Raw genomic sequence first — 20,361 nt, forward strand, 5'->3', positions numbered from 1 at the left:
CGGCCCGGCGGGGCGGGGCCTGCCGGGGCCGGGGGGGGGCCCCGCGGGGCGGGCGGCGGCGGCGGCGGCGGCGGGCAGCGCGCGGCCGCGCTCGGGTAACGGCCCGCGCGGTGGGCGGCGGCGCCCGAGGCCCCTCCCTCCCCGCGGCCGCCCCTCCTCTTCCTCTCCCGCCCGCGCCGCGGCCCTCGGTCCCTGCGCGGCCTCGGCGGCCTCGGCGGCGGCGGCGGCGGCGGCGGCGGAGCAGGAGGCGGCGGCGGCGGCGGCGGCGGCGGCGCGGCCCCCGGAGAGCGCCCGCCCGGCCGCCCGCGCCCCCGCGCCCCGCGGCCCCCGCGCCCGCGCGCCTCCATTTTCCCGGCCGCCCGCGCCCAGCCCCGCGCCCCGCCCGGCCCAGCCCGCGGCCTCCGCCGCCGCCGCCGGACATGGCCGCCAACATGTACAGGGTCGGAGGTAAGGCCGCCGCCGGTCCGCCCGCCGCGGGCGCGACCCCGGGTCTCCGCGCGGCCGGGCCTCGGCGCCCCCCCGCCGCCCCCCCCCCGCCCGCGCCCCGCGTCGCGCCCTCCCCTCCCCCACGTCCCCTTCCTCCCCTCCCCCTCCCCGCTCCCCTCCCCCGCCGGGCCGCTGCTGGCCCCCCCCCGCCTCCGCACCCCTCCCCCACGCAGGCCGGCCCGGCGGGGCCCTCCCTCCTCCTCCCCGGCCGCCGCCACCCCCTCTGCTGCACCCCACCGCCATCTCCTTCCCCTTCCCGCTCCATCTTTTCTGAGCAGCCCGCGCCTCCACCCCCCCGCTCGGCCCCGGCCAGGCTCGTCCCGACCCGAAATGGCCCCTTGGGCCGGTCCCCGCTGGAGCCGCGCAGGGGTCGTGGCTGAGCTGGGCGCCGGGGAGGCGGGGGCTCTGCCCACCTGTTGGGGGCCTACCGTGCGCGGCCTGTCGGGCCCCGGCAGAGGAGCTGTGGCAGGCTCTGAGAGTCGCAGAGCATCCTTTTGGCCCCGGCAGCCTGGAGCCCCCCACCCCAGAGCAGAGCAGGAGCACGTGGACTGGGGCGGGTGGGGGGAGGGTGCCGGCTGCCCTTCTGGGAGCGGGAGTTTTGGGGCCGCGGGGGCGGGGAGTGCCCAGCGGGACATGCAGGGCCGGCTCAGGTGCTGGGCTGGGGAGCCCCATGCCTGGGAGCCCGGGTGCAGCTGAGAGCTACCCCTTGGGCCGAGTGTGTGCTTGGGGGCTTCCGCCAGCGGGGTTCCCTCTGCAGGTCCTCAGCAGCCTGTGGTCACCCTGAGCATGCTTTTCTAAGACACCCCCAAACTTCCTGCTGCCTCCTGTCTCCCCAGCCCAGCAGGGGGGTGCTTTGCAAGGGTGTGGAAGAGGCAGGTGGCCCCCTGGTTAGGGTGCTGAGCTGGCTGAGGCCCTTGGGGGGCTTCCTTCCTGAACTGTTCCTTCTCCTACTTGGGCTCCAGGAAGCCCCCGGCTTTGGGCCTTGCCCCACTTTTGGGCAGGGGGCTCCAGGAGGCTGCACCGCTGGTTTTCCGTGGGGTTCTGAGCTGGTCCTTCACAGGGAGGTGCGGTACCCACCCTGTCTGAGACTCTGAGATGTCCACTTGCCCACCTTTGGTGGAGCACGTCAGGACGCGAACAGCGCCTGCCTCGCTTTCCAAGTCACCTGTGTGCTCAGTCCACCCTGTCGCTGGCCAGCTGACCCTGAGTGCCAGGCCAGCCTTGTGACCTTGGGCGCGCGCCTCCATCTGTGCAGTGGGTCAGCATGCACCTGCCTGGCCATCAGGCCCTCCCCTGCCCTCTCTGACTCAGAGGAGGTCACGGGAATGGAGGCCTGTACCTCATGTAGCACAGGCCCCTTTGCCGACACGTGCAGGGAGCAAGCTGCGGTGTAGGGGCCCTTCAGGGAGGGGCCTGTTCATTTCCCAACTTCGCCAGTCCAGGCGGGATCCCGTCATCTGTGGGGGGAGCAGGAGGGTCCCCCGCGAGGGACTGACTTCCCTTCTCCATCCTGGTAGCTCGCAGCCCGTCAGCCTCTGCCCCCTGCCCCAACTGCTGCAGCCCAGGGCTCCTGCCTGCCTTGCAGCCGCCACTTTCAGTTCTCCCCCCCCCCCCCGATCCCGTGCCCTCTTGGACCCCCTTTCCGCAGTGCAGAACACCCCCCTCCTGCCCGGCATGAGACCCCTCCGCACTGCCATCCTCCTGGTGTCCTCTCGGCTTTACCCAGCCAGACACCCCTCTGCCGGTGTGGCCCTACTCCCACCCCAGGCTTCGGCCCTGCGGTCACATGGGCATGTTGCATAAATGAAGCAGTGTCTCCAGAACGGAGGTGCCCGCTCCTGGGTGGGGACCCCGGGGGCTGGGGGCTGGAGGCCCTCAGCTGGTCCCTGCTGCGCCTTCACCCCCTCCCAGGCATGTCTTCCAGCCCCTGCCTCTCCTGGTGGGTTGCTTGCGGGCGCCCTGCCCTCCATTTGTGCCCCACCCTCGCTTGACACGTGGGCTTCAAGCTTCCTATCTGGCTGTGAAGTCAGCGGGGGCCTGGTCACCCTCAGAGTGTCCCGTGCCTCAGTTTCCCTACGGTGTGGACGGGGATCTCTGTGTCCTGCGGTGCCTCCTCCAGGGGACAGGCCTGCATGTCCCCCTGAGGGTGTCCTGGAGGCCCCCCCAGGGCCTGCGTTGCAGGACCTCTTCCACTTGGACTCGCTGTTGGTCCCTGCAGTCCCGTCTCCGGTTTCTGGACGGAATCCCGAGGCACTGTCCCATGGGTCCGCAGGGCCAGTGGTCCCAGCGGGCGGGCAGGGTGTTGGCAGGTTGGCACCCTGTCCTGAGGTGCTGCCTGCTTGGGCTGGGGGCCCAGACAGAGGAAGGTACGCCCCTCTCTTGCTGGGGTTTGGCCCTGCCTGGGCAGCCTGCCCTGGCCTGGGGGGCACTGCAGGGACAGAGTCTGGGAAACGCCCCCCCCACCGCCCCCGTCGTCTCCACTTGGGACCCTCCGCCTTTTCCGAAGGTGCTGGACGTGGCAAGGGGAAGCACGCGTCCCCCGTTCAGCGTGAATCTCAGATAAACAGTTTCTCAGCTTAAGTGTGTCCCAGACGTTGCCCGGGAGGGACGTGCACTCGAAAGTAGTTAGCAGGGGCCCGTGTTCTCTGGGTGTCGTGCATTCTACCTGGCGGGCTGTCCTGAGGCCCTGCCAGGATGTCTGGGCGGGGCGAAGACATGGCCACAGCTTCGTGCCAGCGGACCGGCGGGGCGGCGTGGGTCAGCCTGGGAGGGGACAGGGCCTGGTTCTTCCCCGGGAAGGGACCCGGCCTGGACAGAGGCCTTCTGTTGGTGGCAGCGGCGGCAACACGTGTGGCGGGTGAGGCCTGGATGTGGGTGGCGGGGTCGGGCGGCACAACCCCTGCTCCTCTGGGGTCTGTGCTCCTGGCGCGGGGGGCACCTGGCCAGCCTTCCGGAACCAGCCACGGGCTGAGGGCACCACGGGCACCTCTTTTTGTCTCCGTGCACGCGTGCAGAGACGTGCTGTCGTGTCGCAGGAGGGAAGGCGGACGCCAGCAGCCAGGAGCTGCCCGTCAGCGCCGTCCCTGGGGCGGTGGGTGGGTTTTTAATTGGTGGCTGCAACCTTCTCCCTTCCGATTTTCTGTCTTTTTTTCTTCCATTGTAAGACGTTAACCCCTATGCGTTTGGTGGGTGTGATTTTTAAAAATATACTTTAAAAAGGTGGCAGGACCACCCAGCTCTCGGGCAGCCTGACGGTGTCCCCGTCGCCCCTGCTGCTCTCGTTTTTGTCATCTGTCTCCTGTCCTGTGTCAGAAATGCTTCTTTGGTTGTTGAATTTTAACTTGTGACAAGGTAAGACCTTCACACGCCGGAAGATGCCAGACGTGTGCGGGGCCAGCAGGGACCGCTGGGGACCCAGGTGAGGGGGGCGCCGGCCGTGGGCTCCGGGTGGGGAGGGACACACCGCTTTTACCCCCCGCCCCACACAGCCTGCCCCCCTGTCGGGGGCCCTCTGGGGCAGGGCTGGGCAGGGCTGGGCCCGGCCCGCTGGGGCTTTGTAGTCCTTAGAGAGGAACATGTGGCTGTTACAGTCCTGGGTTAATGGAAAGAGGAGCGGTGGTTCAGGGACGTCCGTGCAGCAGGTGGGTCCTGGGGCAGGCCGGGCGGTTCTCACGCGGCGGGTCGGGGGGCACCCCTGCAGTAGGCAGTGGCCTTCTCGGGGCATCTGGATGTGTGGACGGGGGTGCTAGACACGCTGGGGCCCGAGGGGCTGCGCGGGCGCGGGCGAGGTTGGCCGCAGGACCCCCTGCTCCCGGCTGCCTCCTGCGGGAGTTTGGGGTGGGGGCTGCCCGAGGCCCTGGCCCAGGCCCGCCTGCGCCCCCCAGCCGGCCTTCTCTCAGGAGTGTGACATTCTGCACGGCGCCCTGCATCCCTGCCCGTCTGTTTGGAGGGAGCGGGGGGCCCGGGTCCGATGGCAGCGGGCACAGCCTTCCTGGGGCCCCGGTGTGGACGGACGAGGGTGTCCGCGCCACCTCCGTGGCGGGGGGGTCCGGGCCGACGGCGGGGTGCGGTTCCTGGAGAGGGTCTGGCAGGGCTACCCGGGGTGGCCTTGGGGACGCTGCCCACCGTGCTGCACGGGCCGGGCCCCTGCGGCCTCCCTGTTCCTGGTCAGTGGCGCTCAGGTTGGAGCCGTGCCTTCTCACGGGGACACCTGGTCTCCCGGCCCGGGGGCCCCTCATGGGGACGACACGTGCTCTGCCGCCTCGCGGCAGATCTTCTGGCCACGCTCCACGGGCGGCCCGAGGAGAGGACGCGTCTGAGCCGCGGGTCTGCTCCATCTCCCCCGCTTCAGACTGCTTAGAGGCCTCGGCGGTGGGGGGGTCAACCCCCAGCACCTCCGGGGCCCCCCGATCCGGCCTTGCCCCCAGGTGGCCCCTCACAGCACCCCCCCCACCTGGGCCCTGGCTGTCCTGTCACTGTTCTGGGGGCCCAGCTGGGCTCAGGCCCCTGAGCTGGAGGCCCAGGTTCCTCTGGGTGACGCGTGTGACCGTGGTGACTGGAGGTGGGGGCTGCTGGCCTCGGGAGTGAGGGGCGCGGGTGCGGCACACCCAGCGGGACCCTGCGCTCGGCACCCCCGCGGCCAGCCCTGCCGCTGCCCTGCCTTCTGCAAGGTGGGGGTCCGTCTGTGGGCCGTCAGGCAGCGCGGGCTCCTCGGGCCCCTGGGGGCTTGGGGGTCCCCGGGGGTCACCTCTGAGCGGCGCCCCGCCCCCCGTGCGGGGCGGCGCTTCCGTGGGAGCGGCGTGCGCTCAGGCCCGTGGCTCAGCCTCAGCCTGGGCCGCGGGCGCTGCCAGGGCTCGCGCGGGGGTCCGGGTGGCGCCGCTTCTGTCCACTCCTCCAGAGAGACGTGGGGGCGCCTGCTGCGCTCAGGCCTGCTGCCCGGCCCGTCCCCTCGGTCGTCGGCCGCTTCCCCCTCCAGGCGGGGTCCGCCTCCGTCCGGTGGGGTGTGTGGACGGGGGGCCTGGCTGGGGAGGTGGAGCCCCCAGGGCGCGGTCAGAGGAGGAGGAGGACGCCCGCGTGCGGGTGGGCTTGGCTCTGGGCTCGCGGGGCTGCCCAGGTGTAGCAGGTGAGAGAAGAGGTGGTCCTGTAGGGTCAGGAGTCTGGCTTCCTTAGGTGCCAGGCGTTGGAGGGCGGTGCCTGGCGGCTCAGCGTCACGGGCCTGAGCATCTGGGCCGGCCCCAGGGGAGCTGGTGGGAGGCGGCCCTGGAGGGTGCTGGCGGGGTGTGTGTGCCGGGGGTCCCGTGGGGCCTCCTGTTGTCCCCTCCAGTGGCCTCCTGCCTGTAGCCACCTCTCCCACTTGCTCCGTGGACGTGTCCTGTCCGGCCTCGTCACTCCTCACGCATCGTCTTTGCGAATCCGCCAGCTCCCTGCGGCTGATGTGTAACCCACGGAGCCGTGAGGGATGAGGACTATGCTGAGCCGTTTGAGATTTTGTGCTTTTAGTTGGAGATTTCGGTGCTTTACGTGGCCCCCAGGCGAGCCCTGAAGTGTGTCCAGTGTTGCTAAGTGCAGAGAGGCTGCGGGCCCAATAGGCGTGAACCAGCAACACGGCACATACCAAACACGGTGTCTTTAAATGGTTCTGTGTTGATGGGCTGATGAAAACGTGGCTGGAGGCTGGCGGGCCCCTGACCCTGGCCCCCCGGGCGATGGCTCAGCTCCGGGTGACTCGGGGACGGTGGTGACTCTGGGAAGCGTAGCTACTGTGACGAATGGGAACGGCCTGTGTGTAGTTTTTAACTTTAAAGTGAGGTCTGTTGACGTGCACTTGTCTCACACCCTTTTATGTGTACGACGCTTTGATCTGGACAGACGGGCACAGGTGTGTCACGGCCACACGCGCGTCCACGTGTGGCCCTGGACAGGCCGGGGGGGGGCACAAGCGGTCAGCCCCTGCCCGGCCCTAGCTCCGGCGGCCTGGTCTGTCCCTCTCGCTCCAGATCCCCTTCACCAGGTGTCGCCGCACGCGTCGGTCTCCTGCCTGCAGAGAGGACGCAGCGCGGTGTAGTCATTGGCCGAGGGCCGTCGTCGGGGTCGGCTTGGGCCCGTCAGGCTGCCGTGACGGACGCCAGCCCCTGGGGGCCTCGTTAACAGCAGACACCAACGTCTCGCAGCTCTGGGGCCACGGGTCCCGGGTCAAGGCGCCAGCAGACTCCATGTCTGGGGCGCTGTGTGGGGTCTCTTGTAAGAGCACTGATCCCACTCGTGGGGGCCCCACCCTGTGCACCTCCCAAAGGCCCCACCTCCAGATACCACGGCTTTGGTGTTAGGATTTCAGCGGGACTTTTGGAAGGACCTGGTGTTCTAATGACAGCAGGGTCCTTTCCGGTTTTTGGTTATTGAGTGCAGCCACTGGGGACACCTGTGCTTAGCTTTCGGTGTGAACGCCTGTCATTTCTCGTGATGAAAGGACCCGGGCAGGGACGGGTGGGGTCGCCTGTATGCAGCCTCATTACTTTGCACGGTGGCGGTACCGCCTGTGCTCCCGGCGGCGGTGCCAAGGGGGTCCCCCGCGTCCTCGTAGGCGCTCGGTGTCGGGGCAGTGCTTCTGCGCGGGAGTCCGGCTGGCGTGCGGGGCCCCCCACGAGAGTTGATTTGTGTTTCTCTGAGGATCTGAGATGCTGGCCATCTTTCTGCATGTTTATCTGCCGTCCCTGGGCCTGTGGCCAGGTGTCCGGACAAGTCTTTTGCCTGTTTTTGAAATTGGAAAGAAGCTTACTGTTGAGTTGTGAGAGTTTGTTTTGTATTCTGGATTTCAGTCCTTGACAAGATGTGTATTTTGCAAATTTTCTCTTTTGTCATTTGCACATTTTGTGTGTGAAACTGTCTACTCCAAGGTCACAAGGATTTTATCCTGCTTTCTTGTAGAATTTTTATAGTTCCGGGTTTCGCTTGTACGTGTGTGACCCACTCTGAGGTAGTTTTTGTGTGCGGCGACGGTGAAGGTTCTCAGGTTCTTCCCCCTTTGCGTGTGAATGTACACCTGTTAACACCTTGACCCCCTTCACCTCGGGGGGGCCCCCTCGGTCGCACCGTTTGCTGTGCGTTTGCGGCTCCCTCGTTCCTCCGATTTTTCCATTGATCTGCGGCCGTGCTTCTGCCAGTTCACGCCGCCTGGGTTCACGCTGTCTGGATTATTTTAACTTCACGGCAAACCTGGACCAGGCGGGAGTCCTCCGACTTTGTTGTTTTCCCTTTTTCTTTCCGGCCTTGCCCCGCAGCGCGCAGGGTCTTCGTTTCCCGATCGTAGTGATGGAACCCCGGCCCTCGGCACTGAGCGTGTGGGGTCCTAACCACGGCACCGCCAGGGAATCCCGACTGTCCCTTTTCCAGACGGTTTAGCCTATTCTGGTGTCTTGGATTTCCCACGTAAAGTGTAGGGTTGGCTTATTGGTTTCTACAGAAAAAAAAAATCGTGGCGTTTTGATTGGGATCGTGTTGAACGTATGGTTGAGAGCAGTTTGGGGGAAGTGGCCTCTTCACCATCATCGAGGCCTCTCCTGCAGGGACGGCAGGCCGCGGCCCGCTGCCCGTTTTCCTGTGACTCCTGAGCTCAGAATGGTTCCTACATTTTTAAATGGTTGAAGAAAAAAAATCAAAAGAAGACTACTTTAGGACACGTGAACGTTCCATGAAATTCAGATCTCAGTGCCCATACATGAAGTCGTGTTGGAACGAGCTGTGCCTGTGTGTTTGCGTGTGTCCCCTGGCTGCTCGGGGGCCTCCGCGTGGTCGCGTGGCGGTGAGGTCCGCGCGCTTGCCGCCCTGCCCACCTGCGGTGCCGTCGCTGCGAATCACCCCACAGGTCCTCCCTCCCCAGCTCTGTGCCCCGTCCCCGCGTCCCCGGGGCAGCGCGCAGAGCCCCCGGCTTCCGGGGCGTGGGCACGGTTGTCGCCCCCCAGGGTGGCGGCAAGCGATGTGCACGCGCTGACACCGCCGCTGTGCTGAGGGGACGTGTGCGGGCACGGCCGCAGGGTTCCCGGCCCGGAGACTGTCCCACCGCGGCTGAGCTTGCTCACCACGCAAGTGCGTGGAGAGGCGACCGCAGAGGCTCCACGGGACTCTGTCCGCAGAGCCGCGCGGAGAGCCCGCTTCCTGGCGGCGACGGCACTCGGCCGTGCGGGCGGCGGCCGCCGGGCGCCCCGAGGGGAGACGGGCCCCTGCGAAGAGCCTGCCTGGGCCGGGCACGGCCGAGATGGTCAGAGAGGTTGGGGAGACGCCCGCCTGGTGCCGGCGGGAGTGGGCTCCGCGAGGGCGCCATGTCCACCCGGCCAGGCTCGGGCGGCCGGGGCCGGGGGGACGTTGTTTGTGGTGTGTCCGCCAGGGCGTCTCGGGACGGGTCGGCCTGGATCGGAGCCCGCGCAGCACAGCGGCGGCCAGTCCGCGAGGCCTGCCGGCGCGGGGAGGCGCGGGGGCTGGCGTCCTGCTCTTTGCGCTGGGCTGTCCGTCCTCTCCTGTCCTCGGACGTCGGGGTTCCTGGTTCTCAGCGTTCAGACTCAGGCTGCCTCACCACTGGCTCCTGGGCCCCAGCTTGCAGACAGCAGGTGGTCTGATCTCTCAGCCCCCGTACCCACGTGAGCCGGTTCATAGGAGAAACTGCAGTGTGTGTGAACAGAACTTGGGGTATGGAGCAGAACGGGGCTTGGCTGGACCTCTGGACAGAGCTCCTTGACACACCTGGTGCCTGAAGCCCGTTGTCCGTCGGGCTGCGTGACAGCTTCGTGCCACATGCTGAGTCTCGTGCTTCACCCAACCTGTCGTGTCAACAGGGAGCGGAGCGCCTCCTCCCCGCCCCCCACGCCCACCTCAGAAGAGCCCAATGCCCGGTGTCCGCCGGTCAGAGCTGCCAGCCGGCTGCCTGCTGTCCATCACCAGACACCTGCCAGACCTGGTCGAGACCTGCATTTGACCTCGAGGACTTAACCGTCAGCCGTCCTGTGAGTTTTCATCAGACGTGGAAGCTGAATGTCTTGACTTGCCCTACCATGCAGCAGCTTGAGAGAGTAGCAGCGGTTACATTTTATTGTGATTTCTTAAACTCAGGGCGGAAGTTGGAATTTTTCAGAATCAGAACCACTCTCAACCGTGGTGCTCAGACACTGAGTGCTCTGGGAAGCTGGTCTTTGCTGTGTGCTGGATAACGGCCCTCTGGGAGGTCATCCGAAAATTACGTGAAATGGCACTTAACTGCAGACTTACACTGTGGTGATGACTGGTGTTTGAATCACAGACTGCTTTACACAGTGCCTTACCGTCAGATGTTAAGACGAGAGACGGGATCTCCACCCCGACCCAGATCTGCAGCGGGCATGTTCTCTGCGCTCAGACGGCAGTCCCAGCAGCGCGCTTTAGGCTGCAGGGCAAGCACAGAGGAGGTTTCTGGGCTTCAGAAGCCACTTAGCTGCCTCGAGGAGCTGCCCCACCCCTGTGCTGCGTCACCTGCTGCAGTTCCGGGTCGGCAAAGCCGTCGTATTCGTGGTTAAGCTTCGTACCACAAAAGGACACAGACCAGGATCGGTGAAGGTAAAAGGTCAAGGCTTCCAGCTGGCCTCTCCCAGGGTCACGGATGGTGAGACCACGTGCGTCTCGGCGTCCAGGGTGTTTATCCCAGTTGGTCACGTAGCCGTGGCTGACCCCTGGCACGGCCGGCCTTCGTGTCCAGCCCTCCACAGGTCAAGTTGACCTCTGGCCCCACCACGGATCACGTTGTGGGTGTGGTCTGTGTGGCCCACGCCCCCCGGGTGGGCAAAGACCCCTGTCAAGCAGGACTGTCCAGGGGCTCTGGGGTGAGCTCCCTGGGGCAGGTCGGGGGCCACACCTGCCTGTGGATGTGCGGGGTGTGGACAGCCCAGGCCTGCGGGTGTGCCCGCCACCGCACAGGGGCTGAGAGGAGAGGTTAAGCGAGAACTCCCAGGGCAGTCCGCTAGGCACGTGCTCAGTCGCGGGTTCACGCGGGCAGGTGGGTATTGGTGTCTGGGTACTTTTTGTGCAGAAAGACATTGAGACCGCATCACGGGTCGGCGTTAACGGGGACATTGCGTTGGGTTTTCATGATCAAGAACATGAACTTGAGCCCCAGTGAAACAAATTGTCCTCCACCCCAGACAGAATTCATTAGACCAGTATTACCACAAAAAAGCATGCTCAATTATTATTGTTTTATTTTCAGTTTCATTGGCAAAATGTTTGTGGAAATGTCTGATGTGAATGCCTAAGTGATACCTCTGGTGTAGCCTCTTGCCCTGCAGAGCCTGAAGGGTTGACGGTCTGACCCTTTACCGCCAGAGGTTGACGGTGGGTGTTCTAATCCATGATACCTTATACGTTACTATTTGTTTAGATTTTTGTTGGTTTTTCTCACTGGTGGTGTGTAGTTTTCAGCATACAGATCTCTGCCCAGAACTTTGATCTTTAAAGATCTGTAGCTTGTTTGTTAAATTGATACTTAGGTACTTAATATTCCTTGGAGCTGTTGTAAATGGTACTTTTAATACACTTTTTTTTTTATCCTACAAGCTTGCTAGAAACCCTCACTTGTTAGTTGGTTTGTTGGTTTCTCTTTAAGAGAAAGCAGGTTTATGGAGAGAGCTACACAGGCTATAGGCAGAACACAGTCCATCTCAAGGCGAGAGCGGCTCATTATTTAATAGCTTTTCTGTAAACTCTGGGAATTTTTCTGTGGACAGTCACATCATCTGCGTTTAGAGAGTTTTCTCTCTTCCTGTCCAATCTGTACGCCTTTCATGTATGTGTTTTCTCTCCTCGGGGCTCCGCCTAGAACCTGTGGCTGAGTAGCAGTGGGGCAGGTCACCGCGGGCGCCCCGTTCCCGGCTTTGGGGAGAGCCCCGCTGTTCCGTCAGTAAACGTGACTTTGCTGTAGGATTTTCGCACGTGCCTGCTAGACGGCGAGGAGGGTCCCTTGAGTTCCTAGTTTGTGTCGGTTTTTACCAGGAATTGTGTAAGTTGCGTCCGCGTCTCTGTGTCTGCTGAGATGCGTTTTCTTCATTCTGCTGCTGTGACTTGCCCGTGTGTCCAGGTGACGCCCAGGGGTCAGGGGTGTCTTCCCCTGCCCGGGCTGCCGGCCTCGACGGGGGAGCTTGTGTTGAGCGCTGTGTTCCGTGGTCTCCCGTGGTGTCCGGGCTCCTGAGCCCCCGGGGGTTCTCTCCTCCCGTGCTTTCTGGTAGACGCGTGTAGGCTGTGTTCAGTCTGCCTTCGGGGTTCGGTAGGGTGCACCCGCAAAGCCGTCTGGGCCGGGGAGGGGCGGGGGTTCTGTCCTTTCTCTCTCTGGAAGGTTGTGGCCTCTGAACGGGGCTCCTCCGCGGGGGTCCCCGCCCTCCCCGCCCTCCCGCGGCTGCTCCTGCTCCGGCGGCCTCTCGAGCTCTTTCCTCCTCCTGCCTCTTCCTGTCCCCCGCCTGCGGAAGCACGCGTCACAGGTGCTGAAGCCCCGTCCTCGGAAGTGCAGGGCTCTGGGGGTCTGGGCAGCTGCCGGCAGGTGTGTCCCTGCCGCCCGGGGCACGGGACACCCGGTCCCTCAAGCCCCCCGCCCCTCCGGCCGCCCCCACGTCCAGGGCACCTCGCCCAGCACCCCCAGAGCTCTGCGACCGCCGGACGCAGACCTGCTGCCCGTCTCTGCCGCGCCCCGCCCCCCGGGAGAGCGTTCGGGTTGCTTCCAGTTCCTGACACGTGGGAGCAGTTAACGTCAGGTTTAATTTGCCTTACCTAGTTTATTCGAATGGACGCTCAGATGATTGATTTGAGACCTTCTTATAGAAACTGCTGTTTGGAGTTAAGAGCTACACGTGGTGAAACCCACCTGTTTGGCGTGCACGGTCCAGCGAGGCGCAGTGTGGCCGTGGTCACCCTGAAACGGTCGTGACGGGCGGCCCCTCCCGCAGGCCTCTCTCCAGCCGGGCAGCCGTGGGCGTGTCCCTCCTGTGACCCCTCTGGGGTCTTCGCCTCCGTCCGGGGGGCTCCTGGGCCACGTGCACGTGCGGGTCTGGCCTCGCGGCTGTGCTGGGCTTTCTGGGCGGCCCCCCTGGCCTCCACTGGGGGCCTCCCTGAGCCAGAGCCCCGCTCGCTCTTGGGGGCGTTGGGGAAACGGAGAGCACGTGTGGTTTTTCTGGGGGGGGGGGTGTGCTGACCTGAGGTCTGGGGGGCCTGGGGGGCGGCAGCACGCGCGGGACCCCGCCCCCGGGCGCCTGACCTCGTCCGGCCCCGCGCGCCCCGTGCCGCCTCCGCCCAGAAGCCCTGGCCTCCGCCCAGCGCCTGGGAACGGAGGGAAGGGTGGTGGGCAGGGTGGTGGGATGCCAGGGGACGTGCGAGGGGGCAGGTGCGGGGTCAGGCCGCCCTCATGCTGACGTGGCCTCGGGCCCGCGGTGGCAGTGCCTGTGACCGCCCTGGAGGTGCCATGCTTGGGGGCCCTGGGGTGAGGGGGTCTCCGGGGGGTGGGCGAAGCTGCAGCCCGGCCCCCACGCGCTGGGAAGGGCTGCGGGCCCCGGCCCGGCCCCGCCGATGTGCCTTTGCTCCCTGTGCGCGCAGGAGCGGGGCGGGGGCCGGGGCCGGGCCCTGGCGGCGGCCTCCGAGCCGCGGGCTGACACGCTCTCGCCCTTTTTGCAGACTACGTCTACTTCGAGAACTCCTCCAGCAACCCGTACCTGATCCGGAGGATTGAGGAGCTCAACAAGGTAGCGTCCCTGTGGGGGTGGGGCCTCCCCTCTCTCCCCGCCTGCCCAGCGCCCTCCCGGGCGGAGCCTGTCTGGCCTGGGCGCACGGTGGGCGGGGGCGCGCGGGTTCAGAACGGGCCTCTGGTCAGAGGCGTGGGCGCTGTGGACCCCCGGCCCCGCGGGGGAGCTGCCACCGCCTCTCCTGCCGGCCTCCTGGATGCAGGCGTCGGCGGGGCTGCTGGGGGACAGGGCAGCCGTGTGACCCTCCTCCAGGGCCGCGGTGATGCCTGGTCCGCGGGACGCGTGGCCCTGCTGCCTCGCCCGCCCCCGGTTCCTGCGAGGAGCAGCCGCCTCCCCGGAGGCGCTGTCGTCCCTCGGGCTGGCGAGGGGCCGCCCTGCCTGGCCGGCGAGGCGCTGCTCTGCTGGACCTCAGGCCTTGTGGCAGGGCGGCCCGGTTCTGCGGACCAGGCAGGGTGGGTGGGAAGGTCAGGGCGCCGACCCCCCGAGGGTCAGACGTCGCTCCCCGACCCCGTGGCCGCACTCACTGGAACCGGGGGTGGGCGGGGTGCCCGTGCCCCCGAGGCCCCGGCCTGCGCACGTCGGCCTGGCTGGAGTCACCCGGTGCTCCCGGGGAGCCTCGGGCCGGGGCTGGGGGCGGTGGCCGGGACGTCCCATGCGGATGACCGCCGCACTGCTGGCTCCCGTGCCCTGGGGGCACCTCCCCGGAGCCCTGCTGCTGGGAGGGAGCAGGCGGTCACCCCCCGCGCGGGTCCACTCAGGCGCAGCTGGGGGCCGGGCCTGTGTGAGGAGTCGCCCGGGTGGTGGGGGCCGTGGCGGCCGCTGGTCTCGGGACGGCCGTGGTGCCCTCACTCTGGTCGTGACCTGCTGGCCGTGACGTCTGCCCGTGGCAGCCGCGTGTGTGAGGATGAGGCCCGGGTGAGGGAGAGGCGGTGCCGCCCCGCGAGGGGTGGACACGGGGGTGGACACCAGGGAGCTCCGCCGGGTGGGTGGCGGGAGGGGGCCGGCGCGGCCCAGAGCACCGGAGAGCACGCACGTCTGCCCCGGCGCTCGGGGGCCCTCGGAGCCCTGGGCCCCTGCGGGCCTCCCCCCGACCCTGCGGGGCCCGGGGCTCGGTCCTGGCTGCACAGGTGGGCGCAGCCCGTAGGCGTGGTCCAGGCAGGGGTTGAAAGCGGGGTCCGTTCGAGGGCTCTCCTGATGGTCCCCAGGAACCGGGCATCCTGCTGTCGGGGCCGGGGGCGCGCTCTGAGCCGCTGGCGTCGGGCCCCAGCAAGACGCCTGGACGAAGCAGGAAGGAGGGCTTCCGCCGGGAGACCCACGAAAGCAAGCCGGGGCGCGCGCTGGCGAGGGCGCAGAGGAGAGCGAAGGCCGCAAGCCGGGGTGTCCGCGGGGAGACGTGGCGGCCGCTGCGACGGGGGAGACTCAGGGCTGAGAGGAAGCCCCTGGAAGCCGCGAGCAGACACGGGCACGAACACACAGAGAGGGAAGCATCAGAAAAGTAGAGGGTCCCCCAGCGGCCCGACCCCCGGTTGGAGGGAGTCAGAGGAAGCAGAACCCCCGCGCACAGAGCAGCGACCTGAGGAGACGCTCCCCCCTCCCCCCGAGGTTTTCCTGCCGGAGCCGCGGCCCCGTCCGGCCCTGGGGCGGCACTCGCCCCGGAGGAGGGACCGCCTGCCGGCCGCTGAGCAGACGGGGGCCGCGCGGGGGTCCTGGCGTGAACGCTGAGGGGTCGGGAGGACGTGGGGTGTGTCGGCAGCGGGGAAGGCTTGCGCCCACGCTTCGTCCCTTTTCTGTGAACGAAAACAAGCCTGAAATGAGTTTTCTTCAGGAAAACCGCGGCCGCTGTGGTCCTGGGTGTGGCGTCTGGTCTCCGCGGGGCTTGCTCCTCTTCGCTCTTCTCCCGGCGGAGCCCGGCTTGTTCGGACCCCTGCGCGGGGTCACACCTGCCGCCCTCTCCCCCAGCCCTCCTGGGACTCTGGGCTTTCATGCGCGTTCAAATTGTTGAGTTTTCTCCTTAGAACTTTGATTGGATATATATTGCATTTGCATTGTTTTCATGGAAAATTAAATCTTCACGCTCCTGGAGGAAATTGCCATTTTGAAAGAACAGGAGAAGGCCTGCGGGGGGTGGTGTAGGGATGGGGGTGCCTGTGGGTGTGGGGAGGAGGGCAGACCCTCGGGGCAGGGGTTGGGGGGGACGCAGCGCGGGGGCCAGGCCGCGCGCAGGCCCTCAGGGTGCTGGCCAGGCAGGAGAGGCCCAGAAGGGACCGGAGGGCAGGCAGAGGCCTCCTGGGAAGCCCCTGCCTCGGGGTTAGAAGCCAGATGTTACAGTCGGGTTGGAATATGGGGTGTGAACGTCTCCAAAAAGTCCAGCAAAGGACGAAAGGTAGCAGCTGCTGACCGCAATGGGACATCTCCCCGCGTCGCGTGTTGTCCAGCTGGGTCGTCCTGGGGGACCGAGGACCCCAGGCCGTGGCCACCCCCAGCCTCGCGGCGCTGCCGTGGGAAGGCCCGTGGACCCGGCCCCGCTGGAGCTCCTGCCACCCCCACTGCCCTGCCGCCGAGCCGGCTTCTGTGCGGACAGGGAACGGACGGGGGTGCCCTGCAGTTGCCTCAGCGTTCCTCCCGCAGGCCTTTTGGGACCCCAGCCCGGGGAGGGGACCCGGGCAGGTTGAGGAGACGGGGAGGGGGCGGGGTTGTGAGGGCCGGGCAGCCGGGATCTGGGCGGAGCCCAGAGGGAAGAGGGCTCTGGACGAGGGTGGCCCCAGCCAGGCTCGCGGAGCAGAGCAGAGCCTCAGGCAGCGCGCGTTCTCGGGGCCCCTGGGAGGGGCCGTCGCCACGACCCCACAGGCCCCCCGCCTGCAGGGCAGCCTCAGCGGCTGGAGACTTGAACAAAGCCCTGAAGACGCGAGGCCTCCCGGAGGCCAGGACCGTGACGGCTGTGTGGCTCCCGTGGTCGTCGTCCTAGACTCTGTCCCTTGCCTGTGCGGTCCTGTCGTGGGTGGGCCAGGTCGTCTCCCTCGTGTCGAAGGCCCCTCGTCATCCCGAGCTCAGCGGGCCGTCTCCAGGACCGTTTCTAGGAGGCGCTTTTTGGTCCGGGAGTCCCAGCTTGCAGAACTCCGAACACCCATGAGTACTGCACGTGTTTACGGGTCTGACACCGCCATCCTGACAAGTTCTGCTTCTGAAGATCTGGCCTTCACACGCTGAGGACGGACACACCATCTTCCGGCATTCTCGCGGTCGCTTGCTTTGATACTTGATCTTAACTTTCCTGGAAGAGCTCTTCACTCTCTGCATCCCTTCGTAGCCCGAGAGGACGGTTTTCGCCGGCACGCACTCTGCAGTCTTCGTGCTGAGCTTGTAAAGCAGCAGAGTTGGTGACACTTTTAACTTATGCTCAGGGATATGAAAAATTCTTGAAAAAATCCTGGTTTCATGGAATTTAACAACTAAAAGTTACATATTTTTCATAAAGATAATTTTGTTTAATGTTATAAATGCTGCTATTACTGAATTCTACAAAGATTAGTGATACAATCCTTGTATCATTATTAAAAACTTTGTAAACTGTTAGTTAAGGAAACACGTTCTCCCTGTGCGGCCCCCCCCCCCCCGCAGGCCTCGCGGTGTCCTTGCTACGCCCGTCCTGTCCGCGTTTGCTGGACGCTTTGCAGGCCTGGCTCGCCTCGGGCAGCGGCCGCCACGTGGAGCCGGGTCCCGGCCGCTGCCGCCCGTCCTGGTGCCGGGGCCGGTGCTCGGGCCCGCCGCGCTGCCCTCCGTCTCGGGGGCGGATCCGGGTCCCAGGGCCGTGTCTCCTGCATGGTGCCTGGGTTCTGCTCGTGGGGGTGACGGAAGCCCACAGTCACCGTCCTAGATCACGGCCCCTCTGGGGCCGAAAGGAGGGGCAGCTCTCGAGGCCGAGGCAGTGCTGTCCTTCCTGGTGGTCGGGGTCCACCTGGTGTCCTCCGGCGACACGGGCTGGGGCAGGAGGGGGGTGCAGACTGGGTCTAGATCTGGTGTGCATCCCCTCTCCCAGCCAGGGGTGCCGCTGTCCCTCAGGGCCCGTCCTGGGGTGTGGGCTCCGTGTGACGACCCCGTCTCTGGTCATGCCTGAGGCCCCGTCGGGGGGGACGCCCTTCCCGGGAGCCGCGGGCCTGTGGGGCGTGCGTTCCTCAGACCCTGCCTTGCTGTTGCAGACGGCCAACGGGAACGTGGAGGCCAAGGTGGTGTGCTTCTACAGGAGGCGGGACATCTCCAGCACCCTCATCGCCCTGGCCGACAAGCACGCCAGTGAGTCTCCCGCCCCTCCCATAGCTGCTGCCTCGGCCTCCTGGTGGGTGTAGACTGAAGTCTGTGCGTGTCCCTCAGGCCTCCGTCCTTCTCTGAGAAGTTGCCCTGGCTGTGCTTGTCCTAGGCTCTGGCTGCTGTCATTTGCCTGGGGACTTTCCTGATCCTTGGTTGGACCGTTCTTTGGAGGGTCCAGGGAGCAGTGAGCCTTGGGCTCAGGCCTGGGGGGTTGGGGAGCGAGGCTGCTGCCGCTTCTGCCAGGACAGGCCTCTGCGCCATGCAGGGGTGGGCGCGCGGTGTGCAGCCGGTCCTCAAGGAGCAGCTGGTTCTTTGCTGGCCTCATCTGGCCTCCTGGGAGGATGGGGGCCCAGGTGATGCCCTCCAGGCTGTGCTGCAGTCTCATCCCACCTGTGGGTTTTGGCCTGTGTGCACTTTGCGTGTCCCATTTACTCAGTCGCGTCCCTGTGGCACACATGGCTCTGTGTCCAGTGGTGGACCCTGAAGCTGTGCCTGGAGGGGACAGAGGTGGGATACAGTGCCTTTCGGCCTCCCACCCTAAAGCCTGTGCTCCGGGGTCGTGGAGGTGCACAGCTGCGTGTCCCAGAGGCGTGGTCCGTGTGGTCGCTGGCCCTGCAGGTGTCGGCACGCGGGTCCCCGTTCATTCTGTCGGGATGCTGGCAGCGCCTCCCGGAGGGACTGCGGGCTGTGTGGCCCAGGTGGAGGTGGCTCGGGGCTGTGGAGGACAGAGCCCGTGTCCACTGCCCAGCCCCTCGGCTCACGGTGACACGCTGTGTCCGCGGGCCCAGGCTCTCCTGCTCTCGAGCCCCAGGAGGACCTTGGCTGGCCACGAGACCCGTGGGAGGCCTGGGTCTCCCTGAAGTGCCGGAGCTGGCGGAGTGGGCAGAGGCCCCGTGGTGCTGGCGGGGCCCCTGCGCGCGTGTGCAGCTCCTTGCCGGGGACTGAAAGCTAAGCTGCAGGGACCACGTGGCATGCACGTGGGAGGTGCCGCCCTGCGGGGGCCGCCAGCTCACCCATCTCAGTGCAGGGCCCTGTCTGTCTTCTCGGGAGTCCCCGTCTGTACTGGCTGCTCTGTGTCACGGTGATGTCTGCGGGAGCCGTGTTCCACAGGGCTCTCTCTCCTGGTGTGCTCGTCTGTGAGCTCCTTGCAGCAGGGGCAAGGCTGGTCCACCCCCCTGCCCAGGGGCTCGCCCACATCGTCAGCACATGGGTGTGAGGGCACTCTGGAGGCCTTCGTGGCAGGAGGGATGGAGACCCAGATGAGCTGCTCGAGTCTCTTCTGGGCCTGGGGGCCTGAGGGACCAGCTCCCGTCCTGCTCCTGCCGGGTTTCCAGCCCTGGTGTGGCACAAATGCCCTGGGGCCACGAGCAGTAAAGCTCTCACTGGGGCCTCCAGGCCACGTTCTGCTCCACCACGGCCCCTGCCTTGAGGTGTGTGGCCCCTTCCCACAGCGCTGTCCTCCTGAGAGCAAGATCTTGCCCGAGGGGACAGTGGGCACAGGTGACAGGCCCTCCTTGGAACGCCCGGAGTGAGCTGCAGGGGCTTGGGAGAGCCGGTAGGGCGTGTGAGCTGAGCTGGGGTAGAGTGGGAGCCTGGAGCCTGCCTGCGCCTTGTGGGGAAGGCCTCCCAGCTCTGAGCCCAGGGCCGGAGCACGCCGGATCCCAGAGGGAGGGGCTTTTGTGCCAGGGGCCACGTGCCCCGGGTTCCTAGAGGCTGAGCGCCACAGCCCGTGCACGTGTGAGGGTCTGCTGGGGACCGGGCACGGGGCCCGTGGGGAAGCACTCTCTCCTGGTCTCCCAGGGGCCGGAGGCTGGCCTGGCCCAAGCCCTGGCCACCCCTGAGGCCGTAGGCACGGCTCTGGGAGGCGCGTTCCTGGGTCCCTTCTCACTAGTGCTGATGGCAGGGAGGCCTGGTGGGCTGCAGGTCTTGGAACTGCTGTGAGCGTGTGTCAGGATGGGGAGGGGTGGCGGCTGCAGACCTGAAACGGATGCCCAGGGGCCCAGCGCGGGCAGGGCCCAGGGTGGCTGCCTCTGGCCCTGGTTCCTGGCTGTGCTGCCAGGCCGGTGGTGCCGTCGCTAGATCGGCGTGAGCGAGATGAGGTGTGGGGCTGGTGGGCTGACGTCTGCACGCTGGTGATGTTCTCGGGTGGGGCTGCCCTGGGGCCCCCAGGGGTGGGCAGCAGTGTGGACGCTCAGGCTCCCCTGCCCCGTAGCCCGGCCGGAGAGGGAGGACGGTCCCCTGCCCAGAGGCACCAGCACTCCGGACAGCCGCCACAGGGGGGCAGCAGAGGGCCACAGGCCATGTGATGCCCAGAGCCTGGCGGGCCCGGCCTGGGTGGCGAGGGTGCTCCGTGCCCCCACCTGGGGGTCTTGGGATAGAGAGGGGGTTTAGCTGTGCATCTGGCTTCCCCCACCCCACCGTGCACGACCCCAGACCACCACTATGCCCTTGGGGTCACCCCAGCCCCAGGGCTGCGTGTGCTGGGGTCCACATCGTGGAGACCTCCCACTGCCCCACCACATGCCAGTTTCAGGCTTTCCCTGTGGCCGTGAACGACCTGACCCTGGGGGTGTGGCCGAGGCCCCCCAGGTCACCATCCTGAGGCAGGAAGCATGCACTGCTGACCTGGCCTTGGGACCCATCCTCTGCCCCTCCACCCATGCTGTGGCTCGGCCGTGTCCCTGCCCTGTCCTTGCTTCTGAGATGGGTCTGACCACCCCCCGACTTTATGGGGCAGGTGTGCTCTGTGTGCAGGGAGGAGGGCCTCACTGCCCAGGCTTGTCTGGGGCTCTGCTCAGAGAGTCCTGGGGGGTGTGGGGGTGGGCAGGGG

At 66.4% G+C, this 20,361-nt stretch overlaps 1 protein-coding gene across 5 annotated transcripts in view; it reads left to right on the top strand.

The window, feature by feature from the left end:
* The first annotated feature begins 308 nt into the window (after nucleotides 1–308).
* Nucleotides 309–20,361, top strand: part of MTA1 (metastasis associated 1) — a 36,126-nt gene continuing 16,073 nt past the window's right edge. For 3 of the 5 annotated variants that reach the window (XM_057730989.1, XM_057730990.1, XM_057730993.1), the window contains exons 1-3: nucleotides 309–447; nucleotides 13,159–13,226; nucleotides 17,423–17,516. In XM_057730989.1, the coding sequence (XP_057586972.1) occupies nucleotides 420–447; nucleotides 13,159–13,226; nucleotides 17,423–17,516 (190 nt within the window). In that variant the 5' untranslated portion in view covers nucleotides 309–419. Of the gene's footprint in view, nucleotides 448–9,572; nucleotides 10,066–10,711; nucleotides 10,837–13,158; nucleotides 13,227–17,422; nucleotides 17,517–20,361 lie in introns of those variants that run through there. The other 2 variants (XM_057730991.1, XM_057730992.1) reach the window with 2 other exon arrangements.

This window comes from Hippopotamus amphibius, chromosome 4 (genome assembly GCF_030028045.1).
Source record: "Hippopotamus amphibius kiboko isolate mHipAmp2 chromosome 4, mHipAmp2.hap2, whole genome shotgun sequence".
NCBI classification, from domain to species: Eukaryota; Metazoa; Chordata; class Mammalia; order Artiodactyla; family Hippopotamidae; genus Hippopotamus; species Hippopotamus amphibius.